The 21,280-nt window shown below is 40.2% G+C and overlaps 1 protein-coding gene across 1 annotated transcript; it reads left to right on the forward strand.

Moving 5' to 3' along the window:
- Nucleotides 1-590: 590 nt before the first annotated feature.
- Nucleotides 591-18,824, forward strand: RBM44 (RNA binding motif protein 44). The gene is made up of 15 exons (XM_090045047.1): nt 591-969; nt 5,850-7,438; nt 7,544-7,599; nt 8,729-8,902; nt 10,043-10,211; nt 10,301-10,326; nt 11,535-11,619; nt 12,000-12,090; nt 13,157-13,288; nt 15,420-15,505; nt 15,605-15,678; nt 16,037-16,406; nt 17,118-17,263; nt 17,432-17,576; nt 18,173-18,824. The coding sequence occupies exons 2-14, from the start codon at nt 5,966-5,968 to the stop codon at nt 17,565-17,567; spliced, it is 3,018 nt and encodes a 1,005-aa protein (XP_089901173.1). The 5' UTR covers nt 591-969; nt 5,850-5,965; the 3' UTR covers nt 17,568-17,576; nt 18,173-18,824.
- The last annotated feature ends 2,456 nt before the right edge of the window (nt 18,825-21,280 follow it).

A 21,280-nucleotide genomic window follows, 5' to 3' on the forward strand; every position in this document is an offset into this window, starting at 1 on the left:
CTTAAAGCAATGGAGTAGAGCAGAGCAGCTGGATGAGGGGTTAAAATGCTTTAATTTTCTCGTCTCGGGCCAGATCCGTTCAGACTGTTACTGGCCGAGCAGAGCACAGTCGTCCAAGTCTGCGCGGCACTACCAGCGGCAAGTCTCCTGCCTCCTAGACCAGCCTGGCGCTGCAGATGCTCCCAGATCCATGGCCAGCATCCTAGTGCAGGCCCCAGCCCGGAAGCCTTGGCATTCAGATACCCCCGAGTCTGACTCGCCCCGAGGCACAAGGCCAAAGGAGTAAGTTGGGGGAAGTCTCCATAACAATAAAGCGTGCAGCCGAAATCCCCCAGTAGACTCCTGCTGGCGGTGACCTTGGCCCAGGGGAGGCGGTGACACAGCCCGCCCCGTCCGGCTGGCGCGCCATGTCTCTCGCGAGGACCTCTACCCCGAGCTCCTGCTTTGCAGGCTCAAGCATAGCTCGTGCCAGGCAGCGGACTGGATCCCGCCTCGCGCCTGGCCCCGCCTCTTCCTCGTGGCTCTGACCAATAGGAAGCACGGACGCTCCCGGCAGCCAATGAGATCGTGCCGGGCAGAGCGGGCGAGGCTGCGCGTGCTGTGCGGTCTGGTGAAGTGCCGGCGGGTCGGTGCGAGGCGCCTTCTGCTGCCGGCGGCGCTGAGGGGCGGGGTCGCCTCACGGCTCTGAGGGCCCGCGGCTGCACGGCCCGGCCCGCCCGGCTCGGCTCGGCCTGGGGCACCGGGGCGAGGTCGTTGCTCCCAGCGGCGGGGCTGCCCGAGCCCGGCTTCTCCTGCCCGTGCCTCCTCCGGGGCTCGTTATCACGGGTTAGACTCGCATCGGAACAGGCCCGTGGGCGTGGCCATGGGGCAGGTTGAACGGGCGTGAAGTCGGGTTAGCTGCGATTGTGCGTCCGTTCGGACTTAACAGGGAAGACTCAGGATCAAATGTCGTATCCCGAGAAAAAAATGGTATCTATCTCAGGATAAAAATCCCTGCCCCCGGGGTAACCCCTGGAAGCTCCTTTTAGCATAAAAGGGCCCAACGCTTCCCATAGCCTTGAAATACCCAGGGCCTAGTCCTCGGCAGCCTTAGAAAGTTAGACTAAAATCGGGTTTGTGAGGCAGGGATGGGACTGGCATCAGGATGCAGCACGGCTCTGTGCATGCTGTGTTTAGTGGGCAGCAAAGTCCATGTAGTGGTGACGGTTCCTGAGCACCGTCTGAATTGGAGTAAATCGCCAGCACTGAGCATGGGACAAGAGGCTTGTCTGGCTGTGAGGCCTGGGGTTTGCTGCGGGACAAAACTCCCATGGTAGTCAAGCCGGTTGTCTGTTTTTAGCCCTTGAAACCATCTGCTCCCAACCAGCTTCACAGGGGGATAAACCAAGGGAATAGGATACGGTTGCAAAGCAGGCAGCCAAGCCAAAGCCTGTCTGTGCTGTGTGAGCAGTTTATGCCATTAACCAATGTGTGGGCACCTGGAGCTTGTTGCAGTACAGGCAGTCTGCATGTTCAGTCTCATGCTGTTAGGCTATGAAGTAAATGTACTTATCCATATGTATGTGCCCAGGGTTTATGAAATGTATGTATGTTGTAGGGCACCTGAAGCAACAGGGACACTAGTGATTTTCTCCCTCAGTGTTTCAGAAGTTGACGACTATTCTGAAAAAGCATGGGGGTCTGCTCTGGTGGGTGTGGGCTGGGGGAGAGAGCCAGGCTGAGGGGAGTTTCTTGCAGCACTGCAGAACAGGCCAGTGTATTGCATGCTGCTGGCAAAAAAAATTTTTTTTAATATATTAAGAGACTGCTTTTACTACGTGGAAAGTGTGCAGTTCTCTAGAAGTGAAATGGAAATGTAGAACTGGAAAAAAAGTTGATTTTAAGTGTGTATGTGAATATTGTTTTGGGGGTTTTTTTAAGTTTTCTATCAGATAGTTAGGCTGTGCTGACAATTATTGTCTGCATGTCACAGACTCCAACTCTTCCCCAATATTTGTTGCTGAGTTGCTCCCCCCCTCCCTCCTGAGAAACTAGATAGAAAGTCTTGTACCTGTAGGCAGTACCCCCCAGTATTCGATATCCATTTGTAAATGAATAATTGTTTATCTAGAGCTTATCTTCTGCAGAGCCTCTGCTGATAAAGCTATGCCAGCAGAGCCTGAAAGAATTTCTGCTATAGTAGCTATGCAAGCATCTCAGATGACATTTGCTAAGCTGAGCAGCACTTTTCTATTGATGTAGTTGCATCTCCACCTGCAGTTTTGCTAATATAACTGTGTTGGCTAATATTTAAAAGCCAGATTTTTTATCACTGTCTTTATTTTCCTCTGTATTATCAGACTACCTGTTCCATCCTGAATATATTCAATTGCTGCAACAGAAGTGTGGGCTGCAAGGTAGATGGCAGAGACCTAGCCTTCTGTGTATAACCTGTGTTGCAGGTTACAAACTTTCCACAAAAATAAGACAGACAGACACTTTCCTCCTCCATTTTTACACAGCTAAGGCTCAAACTCAATATTAAGCTTTGATTTTTTTTTTCTTCATCTGAAATGCATTCTACTGTATGTGGCATATTTGCATAGTTGAAAATGTCAGTCCATTAATTACATGGAAAGAGCTGGTAGGTGGTGCTTAAATTCAAAAATATGTTAAGCCCCAGAAAATAAATTTTATTTTTATTGTAGATTATATAGACGTAAATGACAGTTGATATCTGTCTTCAGGTCATACATAAAATTCTTCTTATCACTTTTAAGTTTGATTTTTGAGTTACTTCCCTGAGATTTGGCAAACAGAATTTCTTTCCTATTTGACAGACAAGGTTCTTTGGGTGAGTCTGATGTATTTTATTAGACCAACTTAAACAACCTACACCCCTATTTCCTATTTGATTTATTTTTCTAGTTTGTTTCTAAAGTGCTAGTAAAAAAAAAAAGAAAGAAACAGACTTGAAAACCCTGAAATATTAGCACTGGTAGATGCATATTACTGTGGTGTAATCCGTCTCTAAGAGCAATAGGTAAGTTTTGCCGATGTTGGCTTGTTGGTCAGTATTGTGATTTATTTCACCTTTTCCTGTCCACTTCCCCTGCAATGACACTCATACTCATGACAGCAGCAGTTTTAATATATACGTAACCGTAACAGCAAAAGTTTGCCTGCTGGGATAGGCTAGTTTTTGTTTGGAGACCAGTTTAAACTGCAACAGCCAGAGCTCTCTTGTAGATATATGGTGCACCTTCACAGTAGAGGATTGCTGGTATCATCCAGCCCTTGTGAACATGCATAGATGAGGCCTAAGATCTAGAATTAAGTTATTAAGGACAAAATTAAGGTAAGGGCAAATTTAACCTGAGCATGAAAAACTTACTTTAACGGATACAGCTATTTTATACCACATTGAACCTGAAGCAAGGAGACTGGAAAATGATTGTACTGAAAAAAATTTCATGGCTTTTCTGTGTTCAAAATCTTATCCAATTGCATTTAGGAATTTTTCTGTCTTTATTACCTAAATTCTCTTATGCTGGTATGAGACGATAGGGTAATAAATGACATTACATAGGATAACTAATTTTTCATTTGTAATTTTGTATTACACGTTTATTCTTTTAACTTCTTTGGATTTTTGAAATACAAAACAACTCTGACAATTTTTTAAAAATACAGTGAAAAAGTCAACAGACCAATACTTAAAATATGAACAGAAATTCCACGAAAAGCGTTTTACTGATGTTAATTTTTCAGTGGGTAAGTTGAGGAGAATGTGCAGCATAGCGTGCCCTGGAGTTTTAATATTTTGGTTATGCAGGGGTTGAATATAGCTCTTGGGCAATAAATTACTGTGTATTACTGGAGTAAGCTAATTATGCCACCTAGTTCATTAAAAATAGACAATATGGAAGAAATAAAATAGTATGGAATATACAGTGAATGAAATTTGATAAGATGGAAAAATTTACTTTGTAATAAGTTCAGAAATATCTTTCCTCTGTTCTGCTATATGGATGTTGGCTAATAAAACCTGTCTTGTTTTATGGGCCAAAACTGGAACATTTTAAAGCATTGCTTGAGTATTTAGTATTAGCTCTATTTATGAATATTGTATAGTCATAAACGTGTGTAAATAAGGATAATATAGTACAGTGGCAGCCTAAATATAGCATGATCATTTCCTGACTGAGTTTCTTTAACCAAATTAGTAAACTTTTTAGTAAACTTTTTAGTAAAGTTAGATTTATATATATATATTTTCATTTTAGCTGCTGTTTATATAGCTGTGTTTGGCATGCTGTCCCCAAGTCATTTGTTTGAGCTAGATTCTATAAATCTTAAATCAAGACATGTACACTTTATTTTAATGACAGTTTGCAAAGTATTTTCTGTCAGGCCTACAACTTTTTAAGAAAATCACTTCTTCAGCAGAGCCTTTATTTCAAGCTGGGACCAAATGATTTGTTGGATCAGAATTATTTGAATTCCTCAAATATCAGTCCTGTTTCTATTATTATCCTTTGTCTGACCAATTGATCTTAATGCTTGGGCTAAGAGATCCAATTTTCAGAGGATTAATACTTCAGTGAATTCTTGGGGATTAACAGTCCTAGAGAACCATAATGCTATTCCTCAGGATGAGATAATTCTACTTTTATTTGTTTTAGTTCTGGTCTCTGTATAGAACAGTTTTGAGATTCCCCAGATTTATGATTCATTCCAGTATTCAGTTTTTATTTCTAACATTTTAATCTGGGGCTGGGCAAAAAACAACCTGCAGGCCAGATCTGGCCCACAGAGGGACTTTGTCCAGTCTGCAGCAGGTCCGTTGGTCATGCCTGGCCCACGTACTCTCTGGCCTGTTGCATACCCCATCGCCTCCTAGGCGCACAGCAGGGCTGGGATGGCTCCACAGCTGGACTGCCTTTCTAGGCAGTGAAGGCAACGGCTCCTGGCTGATGCCACCACTGACCCTAGCCCTGTGGTACTGGCAGGAACCCACATGCACAGCTCTGACCCTGGCATACTGTGGACTTGATCCAGTGGAGTGGATCAGCTCTGAACCAGCTGGAATGTATGCCCCCAGTCTCACCCCTGGCCTGCCCCACATCTACTCTGGATTTGCCTGTTCATGCTGAGCAGTGGCAGCAGCAATGGTAGCAGCTGGGCAGAAGCTGCTGCTCAGCATAGGGAAAAATCAGCCCCTTCCCTTTGCAGCTACCAGGCTCTTGTTGCAGCTGCCTGGAGCCCATGCCCAGTCTGCCCCGCCAACCTACTGCCAGCCCAGGGCTTACTCCACTGTGACTCAGGCTGCTGTGGTCCTGGGTGCATGTGCAGACACTGCGCTATGGAGGAGCAGTTGACTAGTGCAAATGGTGCTGCAGTTAATTGTCAGGTTAATAGCACATGTAGATGCACCCAGTCAGTATTCAGTTGCATAGTTGAGTGTTCTAAAGTTATTCACTTATTTTTAAGGGTTGGATCTCCAGTCAATTACTTTGATGCATAAAAGCAAATGCATTGTATTCATTACTATTTAAAACATTATGCAGTGTACTTGACAGTAGATACAAGTTTCAAGAAACTGTAACTTAGCTGGATTATGAGGATAGCTGGAATCAATTGGGTAAAATAGTTTTCCATTGCATTTTAACTCAAGAGTAGTGGTTTTTCTTTGTATGATTTGCCTGATTCTTCATAGTGAGATTTGTTTTTTAAGCATACCCTAGCTTTTATCACAACCCAGTGGACAAAACATGATAGTGCTACATCTCATCCTGAAGAAGTATGTTTACGTATAATATGCGTCTATTAGATAGAATGATTAGAATTTCCTTTTTTTTTTTAATCAGGTGAGAGACTGATATTTAAAACCAGGCTGCTGATTTCAACGTTGTATGGTGAAAGTGAATTAGAGGATGCTGAGTTTGAGTAGATTACTTCTGCTGGTAACCCTGACATTTGGATCATGGAACAAAGGGCAAATAGCATTGTTAATAACAAAACAGGAGCCTACCCTGAGGCATATTCTGCAACAGACCAGTTTAATGGAGTTAACTGTTCCATTTCAGACCATACATGCTCCAGGAGTTTCTCAGAATTAAACTTGCAAGAAGAAAGCCTGTCTTGTTTAAGTTCATCAGTAGATGCAGAACTTGATAACTATAATAAAAGGAGAGAGTGTGTTTCTGATATTTGTGGCAACAAAAATGGAAATGAAGCTTGTGTGTTAGGAGAGGCCTGCAACAATATATATTTCAGTTGCAAGGAGTCTGATGACTACAGACACAAAAATGAGACGGATGAAGACTCACAGTTAGAGTACCATAGTGCTGAAGAGCAAGACTGTTATGATCAAACTACCTCATATATGTCTTTTGAGCATGAGAAAACTTCAGGGATCCAGAATTTGGAAGTTTTAGAGTTGGTAAATCCAGTTTGTAGAGTTACAACTGATGGAGAAGACCCTTTTGCCTCTGGACACAGTACGATTAAAGAATCTTGTAATGAAGTAGCTATACCAGAACTCCCCCAAACGTTTGTTCAAGACTCCATACTTATGATGGATTATAAAGGTGTGAAATGTGAAAATGAACAAACCAGTGAGATGTATCATAGCACTCTTTGTGAAAATTCCTTTGAAAGTGATGCTTGTGGGAGCACAGCAAGGGCTTATGAAACAGTGCTTCAAGCAAACAGTTTAGAAAATCAAGACAAGATAAAGCATATTCCTGTTTGTGATAATGCCCAATCAGCCCCAAAAGCTAAAGAACAGGAAGTACCAAAAAAGAGAGAGGTCCTCAATCACATGTTGCTGAAGCAAGGAAATCCTTGTATATTACCCTGGGAAACATCTGTTGTAACATCCACATGGATTTCTAGCAAAAATACAGAAGATACAAGTTCTTATATTTGTGAAGAATCATTTCTGTCTGCAGTTGATACTGATTGTGATGGTTGTACCCAAAAGATTGTTGAAGCCAAATTCAGTTTTTCATCTGCAGCCTCCAGAATTCCAGTGAGAGAGAGTAATTTGTCTAGTGCAGAAATTAGAGACAAATCTGCTGGGGATAGTACGATGAGGGGTTCTGACTTAGAACAAAACTGCCACATCTGCTTGAATAAGACCACATGTAATCATAAAGTTACCATTAACCAGACTGTTGATGCAAGTTCTGATTTTAGGGCTTGTTTTACAACAAGCAGAGCTACTAATGCCAAGGCTTCTGTGGCATCTCGGGCAGATAACACAGAGATAACAATGATGAATAAAACAAGGCCCAAGGAGTGGCAAACTGAGAACTATACAAGTGTTGCTTGTAATACAGATTTGTCATTCATACATAGCAACAGAGAGGAGATTATATCAAAGCTTGCTGAGACAGGACTAAATGGTACTGATACTTGTATCACAACACCTGAATGGATTTCCCAAATTAAGGTACTATTTTGAGCTCACTGAGATACTCGGAATTACTTGTATAATTATGATTTTGATATAAGAAAATGCAGGTGTATAATTTTAATTACAGTGATTTATTTCCAGGATCCTCTGAAGCTGAAAAATGTATATATTGGAGAAGCAAAGGGACGCCCTGAGAGGTTTGTCATTAATTGTCATTTTTATGAATTGATACTTACTTTTTTACATCTTTTTATTACTAATAATATAGCCAAGAACCTCTAGGGCCTGTGGTACTGTCTTTACTATTTTCATCCATTCCTGTCTGCTATGTGCCTTTGTTCTCCTTGTTTCTTCTTTGTGGTTGGCCATGTTTAATCTCTGTAGTTTAGACGGCCTTTCCCCTCCAGCACCTTAAGAAGCACTTTTTTTAGTGTCCTGATTTGCTTCTGAAAAAGGCCATAAAATTTGACCCGGACTCTGTGCTGGTAAGTAGGGGGCAGGCTGAAAGAGTGGGGAGGGGACCATGGGGGGACCCCCCACCAGGCCCCATCCCCTGCCTGCTCCCCCAAACCCCCTGAGTGCTCCTCGATTTCCACCCCCCCCTCAACCATGTCAATGGCTGCCCTGCCTGGTGCCAGCATCCCAGCACTTTTAAAAAAAAAAAAAGCCTCACACTCACTGGATGCTGCTGGACTGGGGGGCGATCCCCATGCTGCATGGGGTGCTCTGCCATGAGCCCTTACCCCCCCACCCACTCTCCTAGCCCTGTTGATAGGTGCCTCGCCCGGCCCAGCTTCTGGTTCTTTAAAAAAAATAAAAAAATAGCCCCACACACCAGCTGCAGCAGCAGCTGGCTTCTGGGCACAGCAGGCATTGCTTCCCCACCAGGCAGCAGCTGGCAAGTGGGGGCTTTTTTAAAAGAGCTTGGATGCTGGGGCTGGGTGGGGCAGCCATTGATGGGGCTGGGAGAGCAGGCAGGGGACAGGGCCTGTTTGATTCGGAGGTTCAGCCAATTCAGCAGTAGCCAAATCTCCGAATCAGATTCAGACGAATCGATGCGGGACAGTGATTCCAATTGCCATCTCCCGATTCAGCTGAATCCAAATCCAAAGTAAATACTAGCCGCTTCACCAGATCTAGTCCCTAGGTATACTGGCTTACCTTGTACTGGATAGTAGGAATTGATTTTAAACTTCAGGTTTCCCTCCCAAGTTGTGGTCAGAAGTAGTTTCTAAAAAGCTAAATAAGTTTAAAATGACATGTACATCAAGTATTTTTCTCATTTACGTTCATTAGTTAATATTAAATATTTTTTTCTTTTTAAAGGATGTTGCACCTCACCACAGAAATGGAGAGTTGCTCATCACACTGTTGTAAGAAAATACTGCAGAGAGCTATAGAAGCAGATTTGCAGCTTCTACAGACTCATTATTGGATGTGCCGTCAGCACTGCTGGAAGATTTACAAACTTGTTACAGAGGAAAAAGAGTGTTTTAGCGGGCATGTATGATTTTTGCAGTATCACAGATATTGGATGTTCTCTAGGATTTGAAAAATCAAGCCATTTGTTAACATAAAAAGAGCAACAGCAAACACTTTCTTTCCATTTGGGCAGCAGTAGTCCTTAGTGGAATTAAAATACTTCAAATCTAATTAATTAAATTGGTTATTACTATAAAAAATATCCTTATGTGCATATTTATACATAAAGATGTAATATATAATCACATACCCACTGCATTTCTCAGTTTCGGGTTATTACTGATTCAGACTTACCCATTGGACCAGTTTGGCTTGGTTCTGGTGAAAATATTTTCCTGGACCATAATGTCTGCATAGTGGGTAGATCGTGGTAAATTATCAGAGCATTTTTTATCACTATTGGAAAATGGTAGTGCCACCATGTCAAATATTTAGTATACTAAAGTTTTTTCTTTTCTTACGGCAGAACTAGTTTGGTTTGCCCTCCAACAGTCTATTCAAATAATAGATACAAATACGTTAAATGCTCTAAAATATGCCTTAAAGATGTCAAGTTAGGGGCCCAAATTTTGGACGTGGGCAGATAAAACAGTTATTCTGACAGGGTGGGAACAAGTGTAGCTTGCTGCATCTTAGGCTTTTCTTTTGTGGTTGGTCTGTGTCTCCTGTATCCCGCCACAAGTAGAAGCAACAGAAAGTATTCTAGCAGCCGTTTCATTCCCATGAAAAGTGCCGTGGTTTTCCACAGGATAAGAGTGGATAGCTGAAACAGTAACAGCGCATTAGCTGCAAGTGGCAGGTCCCCCACTTTAAACCAGTATAATTATTTTGTCCATCTACAGCTTTTGTGCCCACTTTCTAACTTTTGACTTTAATATCTCTGTTTTACTTACCTAATCGTAAGTTGGGACGATGATACTACCTTTTTTCTGGTGGGTGATGTGAAAACGCATTGATTAATGGACATGAAAGATACTATGGTGACAAACACCATAGAAAAGGCTATGAGGAATTTAATAATTCTATATTCAGCACAGAGTTTACATAATAAGGAGTAAATTAGGTATGAAGCTACACATCGAAAGATCCAGATTAAAAAAATTATGGAATAAGAATTTCCCCACTGTACCTGAAGTGTTTGTTTTCTATTTTTAACAGGAATTTAAAAAGTGACTTTGTCAACTTAGTGTCTGCTTTTGAAGAACTGAAAGTTAGGTACAAAAATATGAGAGAGAAATTAGTAAGGGGCATACCATTAGATGCCTTGCCCCCGTTATCAGTAGAGTCCAAATTGCTCTCCATCTTTTCTTCTTACATTCCATCCAAGGTAATTAGTTTTTAAAACAGCCTCTTTGCCAATAGGAATTTTGTTTTTATTGAAAAAATAAAGCAAATCTTTTTTTTTTTCCTTGACAGTTAGTAAGTGAAGATCGTCATTACGAGTAAGTCACTACAATTTTTGTTTATATATTTTGCTAAGAAAGAGGTAAGAAGTGAAATTAAACAATGCAAGTGTTTGGATGTTTTGTGTGAGAGTGTACTTTGAAATGGCATTTTGGCAATTTGGTGGGTAATATAATAATATTTCAGAGTGGAGTTTTGCTGTTACTTTCAAAATAAATTTTCTCAATTTATGAGATTTTTTTTCCCCCCAACTCTCATCACTGAAAACTATATCTGCAATCGTCAGTTGTGTTGTTGCTGCCTTGCATGTCTCGCTTGTAATAAAGGTTTTTGCAGTCGGTGCACAATAAGATCCATTGTTAAGATGTAAGACGGAAAAGAATCCATCTAGCTTTTCTGTAACGGCATTGGGCCTCCAGTGCTAAGGGTTAAGTAGTAGCAGAACAATATCTCTCTTAAACACAACTACAAAAGTGATGGAATGAAAAGTTAAGCCACCTTACAGTGTGTACCTTCTGCTCGTTCTTAAACAGACGATTCATTTTACATTATCACAACTATGATATACTAGGGTTCACTTTTATCAATTTGCTCCCTCAACGTTTTCTTGAGCAAGCCACCTTTTAACATTAGCTGGATATGTTTATTAGAGAATCTTGGGGGAAAATAGTTTGGCAAAAGGGACTCAGTTGAGCTGACCTCTCACAAGGAAGGAGAGTGTGGACATTTTGGAACAGGTAGTTTCTGACCTTTTCTAAAGTAGGTTATTATTTGGGCTCTACTGAAGGATAATTGTTCAGTTATGAATTTTGTGCAAGTCTTTTTTTTAAACAATAAAGACAAACTTTGCTTTTACTTTTTTCCCTTTTAACATGCTTAGAAAACATTTCTTTTTCTTTAAAAGTATATTAAAATATAAAGCATCATTGAATAAGTTGTGTGTTTATTCCTTATTTTGAAAACATTTAATTGATAGAGAATATACGTTTTGAAAATTATGCTATATAACTGGTGTTTATTGAGCTTTATAATCCAGATAGACCATAAATACTGGAGGCTGCAAGGGAGAGAGGAACTGTGGGGAAAAAAACCCTGGTCATACCCAGTTAACTCCTTTTCAGCATCTGCTCTGCCACTGTATGATATAAGATACTGAGCACAAAGCTATGGTCTGACCCAATAAATGACTGTTCTTATTTCTTATGTACTTTTGCCAAAATTGTTAGATTTGTTTGTTTGTTTACAGTGTTGGGCCGGGGAACTCAGAAATGGAAACATTAAAACTTAAAGAGACTGAAACTTCCACCAGCTTGACAGGAGCACCCTCTTCTGTGAGTTTCACGAGCCTTTAGTTGATTAACATATAAGCAGCTGATAATCTACTTTAAATGTGTTCTTATATGTAGACAGATTTTTTTAGAGTAGTATGTAAAAATGGAACTTTGAACACTATATCCCAGCCAAGAATTTTTTGTGCTAGCAATAATATGCAATACAGCTAACATCATCAAGTGGGGAAGAGTTATACTGCTTTCAAAACTTGAAAATGATTAGGTATCCTAAGAAAGATTAGTGAACAAAACACTTCTATAAGATATCAGCTTGTCTGTTTTATATACTATGTAGTCAGAAAACATTAATATAGTAAAACATACATTTTAAGCAAAAAGTACTGCAACTTACATATGATCCAATTACTTACGTATTATAGATTGCTTCTCAGAAGGTGTGTTTACCAGATAGCAGTAAACTTAAATGTAGGACCTTTGAAGAAAACTATGAAGATGAAGATGTAGAAAAGGGTAAGTTAGTTGTACCAAATCCACGGGTTTTTTAATAAAATTGAATACCAATCACCCTTTGGGCATGTGGACTTATTCCCTCTCCCCCATGCCCCTTTCCATTCCCCTTCCTTCCCCCTCTTACTTACATGGCCATCCAAGGAAAACTAAGGGTTTGGTCCATTTACATCGGTCATAAATACATCTGAGCTGAAGACTTGTTTTGCATTCTGTTTGTTTCTTGGGACTGTGTTTACTGCATGTCACTCAAAACAGATCCAAACTCAAGTAATGTCTCTTACAACAATCCTTTCCCCTTTTACATTTTTTAGTTTATTATACTACTTTAGCAACAACCTGAAAAATCCTGCTTTATCTAAGAGTTAGTGCATCTAAGCTCCATGGTACCTGTGCACATTGCTTCATCTATCAATTTCCTTTTGTGTCCCCTAGTATATATACTCAGTGTAATTTAGTAAGTACTGCCAGGTATTCATATGTATGAGGGGAGTTGTTTTCTGGAATCTTTCCAGACTACAAGACTGAGCAGGGTTAAGGAATAGGATTAATGTTAAAATAATGCTGTTTGTTTAAATAAAATGTATTTATAAATAGCAGTGGATTTAAAACTTCAAAATGCTTCTCTTTCCTCTGACTCTGTTGGCCTGTTTGTTGTTCAGGAAAAAGACAAAATATGAACTCCAGTATAGGTAATATTTAATATTATTTTTACATTTGAAATACTGTGCATGTTGCACATAAATTGGCCTCAGCTGGTATAAACCTCTTTCCTTTATCCCCCTTGTTTACTTTATTTCTCTTGTGGAACAGGGATCGGCCTCTTCAGTTGTTTTTAAAGTACTATCTATGGGTCTATAAAAATCACTTCGTATAGAATAATACTTAGCCAACTGCCTAGCTTACAGATGATAAACAGAAAAGACAAATTACGTACTTAAGTCGGAGCAAGTCAATGGGAGAATCAGAATGAGTTCTCAGGGCATCACAACTCCTAGCCTTGTGCGCATTTCTTCAGACAATTACTTAAAGTTAGTTTCATGTATTCAAATTAATTTTAACTGCATAGATTTAAGAAAAAGTCAAGAACTATATGGACACTGGTTTGATGCTAAAGAAAACTTGACAGCAACTGATCTTTTAGTAACACTTCAGGGAAATGCAAAGGAACAAGGAAAACTAGAGAGCGTGCGTACAACAGGTAAGTTTGAATTAACTAACTGAATATTGCCTCAGTTTTATCCTCACTCCTTCAATTAAGCTATCCTTATAGTTAATATCTGTTAACAGCACTTCAAATCTGCAGTGTCCTATCGAGTTGATTAGTAATTTTGGAGAGGTATAAAATACTATAAATGCCTCCTGTATGTTCATTTGAAAGTGATCATGAAAAGCATCTAAACTCCTTGGCTAGTGAAGATCTAATCTCCTGACAAGCCATTCATAAGGGGCTTGACAATTTCAGTGTCATCCAGAGAGAAGAAGGCAGGGTAGATTTAGTTAGTCTACATAGCTGCAAATCCAGAGATGTAAAGCATAAGCTTTGGAGAGGGCTTACTTCATCAGATGCTGTAAAGGGACTGCAGAAAGCAGAGCTGCTAAATAGAAAGTAGTGATTAGAATGTAAATGGTAGGGAAGTGGGAAGGAAAAGAAAAGGGGCACTTCCAAGAGAGGTAAGGGTGGGTAAGAGAAAAAACAAAGCACTTATGCTCTACATCCCTCAGCAGGTTGTAAAAGCTAATTCAGGCAGTGAGATAGGAATTCATGGTCTCAGTTTAGACTAAATACAATCAAGTCTGTGGATGATTTCTTGTTCTGCAGTTTCCTGTTTGAGTTTGTTTTAAATTTTTGTTATCAAAGAACTACTCTGAGGTCAGTGATGAAGTGTCCAGGGAGGTTAAAAAAGCATCTGATGAAGTTGGCTGTTGCCTATGAACGATTTTGCCTCTGAATCAGAAAGTCCCTAAGATGCTATCTTCTCATGCTTTCTGACTGAGTAACACAGCTAACTACCTTTCTCAGTGTTTTGTGTAGGTACTGTGACTTGTGAGATGCGAGTCAAAGGATGACTTTTGGCTACTTGTTATTCAACAGTCCAAAGGTTGACAGCTACTCATTCAACACAATAGGTCTTAAAGCTTCACCTTGGCACCATTGAACTGTACCTGTATTATATACTGAAGTGCATCAAAATTTAAAAGCTCTTAATACATTCTTGGGCAGTGTTTGACACAGGCTTCTCCTCTAAAGGACATTACCATAGTCAGAGCATCAAAATTTCCTGGGTAGGAAGGGATGGGATTGCTTGAATGCCAGTTTGCACCTTGGTCTGAATCCTGTAAGCCAGTGGTTCTCAACATTTTTCCTACCAGGACCCACTTGCAAAGATCCATGGCCTGTTCTGACCCACATCCCCCTGGGCCATGCTGATGCCCTTCACTCCTGACCTACAGTCCAGTACCCCTCCCCAGCTGCCCCCATATCACTTGGAGCTGCTGCAGCCACTGTGCTCCGGCCCAACTCACACCCCTGGCATGGGCTGGAGAGAGGAGGAGAGGTCTGTGGAACCCTCCTGCCCTGGGCTGGGGCTGGTGCGCCATGCCAGACAGCCTGGTCGTGGCCCCTCCTGCCCCCTCAAGCAGCATCTCCCAGCTGCCCCAGGCCTACAAGCACAGAAACCAGCCTGACCATGCAGCTCTCCCCAACCCCCTTCCCCCACTGGAAGGGGCAAGAACCTTTTTGCTGCCCCTGTGCCCTGCCACAGCTCATGACCTTTTGAAATACAGTAAAATCCCTGTTATCTGGCATTCCACCATTTGGAATACTCTTAACTGGAATTTACAGTTGGCTGGCAGGACGCAGGAGTGGGGAGGGGCAGGAAAAGCTTGCACACTGCCGCTGTCATCCCCTTCCCTTTCCCCTCCCATTTTTGGGTCGCAACCCAAGCTATGTACTGTATATTATTTAGATAGACAAATGTATGTTCATGTTAAAGCCCTTTCTATATCATTAGAAACAATTTAATGTCTTTCTGAAGAAGCATGTGAAAAAATATTTTTGTCCTATGGTTTAACTTCTAATATTTCTACTGTGTATTTTTCTTAGTATTTTAAGGTAGATTTTTTTTTTTTTAAAGATCTAGTTTGAACATTTTTGTTACCATATTGGGAAACATATTTCCTCCATTCATTAACTTTAATAGTTTGGAGAAACCTTTTGCCTTATGTATTTTCTGATTTTTATTTTTTTTTCAATTTATTGAAGGTGAAGTTTTTAAAGATTGAATTAAGATGGCATGTACTTCTTTTTTTATATATTTCTATGTTCCCAGAAGTAAAGACAGTGGAAAGTAGAAGAATTGATCCAAATAAGCAGTATTTTATTTGTGTGAGTGGCTTAAGTCCTTCAGTATCGGAGGTAAACCCATCTTTCTTTAAATGGTATTGATAATACTTGTCTGTCTGGTAAATGACATTTATTATAAATTTACAACCTAAATATGCTTATTTATTGCAGGTTGATCTTAGGTCTCAGTTCAGTAAGTATGAGGTTTCTGAGGTTTCAATTTGTGAGGATCCTAATCAATACAGGTACATTAATATGAGCATTTATTTGCATGAGATTCAGAATAATAGAATAACAGACTAAGTAACAGTAGTTTTAACTTTGTTTTATTTGAATGGCATTTTAATTAAATTGTTTTCCGTCTGGTATATTTTAGATGATTATTTGGCAATGACTTGTGCTGGAGGCAGCTAACATGTTACTGAAAATTATACATTTTAAAGGTTCTGTTCTATATTGTAATTCAGTTACAAGCAGCATTTAACATGCTAAGAGAGTTCTAATATAGTGGAAAGGCATTGTGGTTATGACTATGGTAATTAACTACATTGCATATTAGTTTAAACTATTTTTTCTTAATTCTAACATATTTTTCAATTGTAGATATGCTTTTCTTAGCTTTAAGAAAGCCAGTAAAGCAAAGTTGGCTGTGGAAGAAATGAATGGAAAAGAAATAAAAGGAAAAGCAATCATTGTTTGCTGCACAAAAACTGTAGAAGAAAATGTATCTCCAGCTTATCAAAAGCTCTCAAGTCCACCATTCTGTAAAAACCAAGTCACTAGTAGTGTGCAAAAAAATGTTGAAAATACAGATCCCCCCTCCACTTCCTTGAAAGTGCCAGTCGCCACTTCTGCCTCTGTAAGAGGGTGTGCTCCTCCTCCTGCCTGTTCAAAAGTTCCTCCCCTGATCCCCACAAAAGTACTCAGCTCTTTAAAACCCCATACATGTCAATCAGTTGCAGTTACTCAAAAGGTAAATAAATTCTTCCCACAAATACTACATGTGTTAAATTGTGATGCATTTATAAAACTTTAAGCAGACACCCTTATTATGTGAAATGTAAGCCTATGTAGCAGTAATAGTATTGGCTTGTGTCAGTGTCTTTTGGATTAAAAATATCTCTGATAATGGAATGGACAAAACTCATCTTTGGCACTGAATATTTTGCATCTTATTTTGGTGTTTCATTTTAGATGTACAAGTTTTGATTCTTAAAACATTTGCATATGGTAATTCTTGTGACTTATTAATGTAAAAGAAGTATTTTAAATTTATGGCAGAATTGGAGAGACAACTTCTGTTTTAATTTAAAATATTAAATGATTAATTTACTTTCAGATGTTCATCGTCCACTCATAGAATATTGTGGTTATGGTTATTAGAAAAAATCAGAACTTTTGAAAGCTCTTGGATAAATCTGAATGATGCCTATTTTACTGTGTTTACACGTGAAAAAACAACACTAACAAGAGTAGCTTTAATTTTAATGAGCAACCTATTTGGCCTTTTACTATTTCTGTTAGGTTTCTATATAGATATAGATAGTTATGAGATGCAGTAGTTAGTTGCACAATATAATAGTTGGTTTTATTCTGTACAAACAAATGTATACATATGTATTAAACTAGGTTAGCTGTACAGCATATAACACTTCTATTTTCGATTTGTTTAATGTATACCTAGACAATCAGAGGGGATCTTCTGAAGGTAAAATCTGTTCAGTTCTTTCCTGATCCATCTGCCACCTTTATGCCTCCTAACACATTGAATTTGAGCAGTTTTACCAAATTAATGAAGAAACTGCAAGAACTGCATCCAGAGGCTAGCAGGTAAAAAGTGTCTTGATCTTTTTCCCTGCTCTGATTTATGATCAGTCTAATATATGAGATAATCCAATAGATCAATACATGTTCAATTGTGATTGTTTGTTGTTTTCTTTACATATCTTTATACTGTGCTAAAGAAAAATCTTATTTCTCTATTACTTACTTATTTAGAAATGATATTGTGGATGCTTTACTGGAAGTGAGAACAAATAATAACGGTTTTCTCAGTGGCCTGTCTATTAATACGATTGTGGAAATGGTTTCCTTGGCTCTGAGGAAAGATACAGGACAGTATAAGAAGAAGTAGTACAGATAGGTGAGTATTTGTGCGTACAAAGGTCCATTATTTAAAAGATGTATTACTGTTATGCATATAGAACTTGGCTAATATAGTACATAACTTCTTATGTTGGAGCAAAACCATCCATAATCAAACATTTTTGGCAGTGAGTAGTTTGAGACAAGTCACAGAGGTTTTAACTTCCTTTGATGTAGTTAAAGTGACTGTTTACATTTGTATTAATGTCTGAAGTTAAACTGCCAGCTCATTGTATGAAACTTGGCATACCAAGGATCTTTTTATCCAAACCGTTTCTTTTTTGCTGTGAAAAGAGTAGATTTTGTTTCTCTAATAGTAGTACTGTGAATGCATTCACAAAAATGTTCCAGATAAGTGACATCTATTGGCCAGTTCTTGCAGTGGCGCTCAATATAGACAGTCCAGTGAATATCTTAAAAGGGTCAATTTTGATGTAAGAGTTGAGAATCTTAAGTTCTGGTACAGATGAGGACTGGATGGGTAAATTATTGTAAATATAAATAAAATGTTAAAAGATTCTAATAAGCTAAAGTTTCTAACAAAATACATCTTGAGCTGAACAAACCTTTTTTTTTTTTTTTTTCCTTCTACAGCTTTACAAGTATGGGAACAGAAAAAAGCTGAAAGAACCAGGGTAAAAACTTTTACAGTTTATTAAATTTTGTTTTCAAAACATTTTCCATTTTGTAAAGTTTAAAAGCTCTCAGATATGTTATGCTCAAGTGGCTGAACATTCTCAAAATACTAGCTTTAGGCTTTATGTTAATATTTGTATAATAATAATTTTGTTCTGCTGTGGTGTTAATGAAAACATAGTTGTAGCAAAATCTTTCTCTTTCATTATGAGAGAACAGGGAGAAATGAAAGCAGCCATTTGCCTCTGGAGCTATTAAACCACTGCATTAATAGTTTCCTAAAATAACTAAACCTGTGTAAGAATGTATTCTTTAGGCCATGTTCATAAGGGAAAAGGTGCAAAACATGCAAAAGTTTTTTCTTGTTAACTTTGTTTATAATATTCTGGCTCTAAAAATGTGTAATTTCAAGTGTGCTCAGGTTGTGCACCCACTGAGGTAAATACCCTTTGAGAATCTTAAGTTCTGTCTTGCAAACTGATGAAACATCAAGCCATGTTTTGATGGTTGCTATGTACTGCTATATGAAACTAATACTGGAAAATGTTGTTATTTCTTCTGTATAGCCATTTAACTGCTTCAGAAAAGCTTGGTGTAAATTTCAGGTGTGTACTTTGGTTTTGACTTTTTTTTACAAACAATAAAAGGTTGGTTGGTAAAAACAATGTGTTTGTTTCATATATTTGAGGTAATATTTTATATTTGGATTAGAAATGTTGAGCAGTAAATGTCACTGAATTTTTTGCAGGTCTCTACTCATGTAGTAGAATATAAATACAGGAGGCAGTTGATAGGTTTGTTTTGTTTTGTTTTTTAACTGCTACTAATTTGTAAAGGAAGTGTTTTAAATGAAAGAGTCTTAGCCTTTGTAAATAAAAGGGAAGTATGCTTAGCTTAGGCCTCAGTTAAGTAGGGTGCTTCAGCATATGCCTATTCTTCAGTATGTGAGTAGCTCCTAAGTTTATATGTGTGCTTACCTACCTGGCTGAATTGGGACATGTAAAATAATGAATGAATTGACTTTAGAAGCATTGTATATTAAACATAAGAAAAGCAAGTATCCATAAAGCCTTAAAAGTAAATAAATATAGACCTCTTAACTTGCATTAGTTTACATAGCGCACAAACTTCAAAATTGTTTCAGTATAACTCGGATAATTTCTCCTGACTTTTGTTCTTTGTCTAGATATTTCAAGGGGGGTTATGTTTATATATTAAATATTTTGGGTGTATCAATTCCAGGTATGAATGTTCCCAAAATCAGTGATTGCAATTCTTACTGTAATTTGTCTACATATTCATGCTAGGATCGCTTCAATATTTTTGCTGTTGCAAATGTGTTTTTTCTAGTTAACTGCAATTAGCTTCTCCTGACCAAGATGAAAGAAGGGGCCACCCCAAAAAACCCATAAAGAAAATGAACAAACCATCTAACAGACCAGTGTTTGGCAATTTCTTGCTCATGACCTGTTGCATTCCCGCCAATAAAGATAAATAAGACGTTATACTGAAAAGCATAAATAGCGATCAAATCAAACTCCTCATGAGCTAAGTCAGGGGTAGGCAATGTTTTTTGACCAGAGTGCCGAAAAAAACACAATGTCTACCTTGGAAGCTGCTGGAGTGTTGGCATGGCAGAAAAACAAAATGAGGGCGGGAGGGGGTACATGGCAGGACGCACTGCATATTAGAATATTTAATAAACATAAGTGTTGGCTTTGTGTATTCTGTTTTTGTTGAGCATGTTGCAACAAGAGAGAGAGAAAAAAGAGACAAATAAGAGAGAGAGGAGAGGGAGAACCAGACACACATGCACACGCACACAGAGAACCACATGCACAAACACAGAGAACCAGAGCACATATGCGTGCGCACACACATCCAGAACCAGACACGTGTGGGCACGTAGACGCACAGAACCAGATGCACAGGCATGGAGCCGGGCTCCTGGGCCACTGAACAAAGTCCAACCCAACAATGCCCTGGTCCCACCAGAGCCCCTGTGCTTCCCCAGGCAGCCAGCCCCCAGGCTTGCAGCACAGCTGGCTGCGGCCCTGGCCCAGAGCCTGCCCATCAGCCCAACCACCCACCCACCCTGCACAGCTAAGCTCACAAAATGTGTGGTGCTCCTGGCAAGAGGCAGTGCCAGCCTCATCGTGGTGGAGAGGCTGGGCCAAGGCTGGGCTCAGAGTGGGAGGGCGTCAGGTGGGCTCATCTGTATGCCCTGCTGCAAGCAACCTGGGCTCCGTGGTTGGCAGCAGCTACCAGAGCCTGAGCTGGCTGCAGCCAGGAGGCTGCAAACAGCTGCTTTGGACTCTGGCATCAGCTCCATACTGGTGAGTGCATGCAGACCTTAGAGTGGATGGTGGGGATAGGGTCTGAAGCACAGCCCTCCCACTGTCCGCTCTGAGGTGCACGTGCAATCACCACCAGCATGGAGCTGATGCCGGGGCTGTGGAGTCCAGCGCAGCTGTTTGCAGCCTGCCCACTGCAGCTGCCCAGAGCCCAAGCTGGCTACAAACAGCTGTGCTGGGCTCCAGAGCTCAGTCATCAGCTCTGCGCCGGCAGTGGGGGAGAGGCCAGGGTTGCGTTACCTCAGGCCCCTCCCCCACTCTGCTCCGAGGCATGCATGCGCCCGCCAGTATGGAGCTAATTTCAGAACCCGGAGCAAATGTTTGCAGCCTCCTGGCTGCAACTGGCCCAGGCTCTGGGTAGCTGCTGCCAATCATGGAGCCCAGTCTGCCTGCAGCAGGGCTTGCAGCTGCCCAGCCACCTGCTGGGAGCACCCTGGGGTTCTTGGCTGGTAGAAGCTGTCTAGAACCCAGGCTGGTGGTGGTGTGCTGAGCAAAATGGCCTCGTGTGCCATTCTCGGCACACGTGCTGGGGGTTGCTGACCCCTGAGCTTAGTGCCTTTTACATAATTTATTGACTTGTTCCTGGTCCAGAGAAACAAATCTGTACACCTCTGAGGTAAGGTTACCCAGATGTATGGTTTTAAATGCATAACAGCATAGCTTTTTATTTTTCCTGAATAATAGCCTTGGACACTCATTCTCAGTAGTGAGT

The sequence above is a fragment of the Crocodylus siamensis genome, chromosome 4 (genome assembly GCF_052110815.1).
Source record: "Crocodylus siamensis isolate JL-2025a chromosome 4, ASM5211081v1, whole genome shotgun sequence".
Taxonomy (NCBI): Eukaryota; Metazoa; Chordata; order Crocodylia; family Crocodylidae; genus Crocodylus; species Crocodylus siamensis.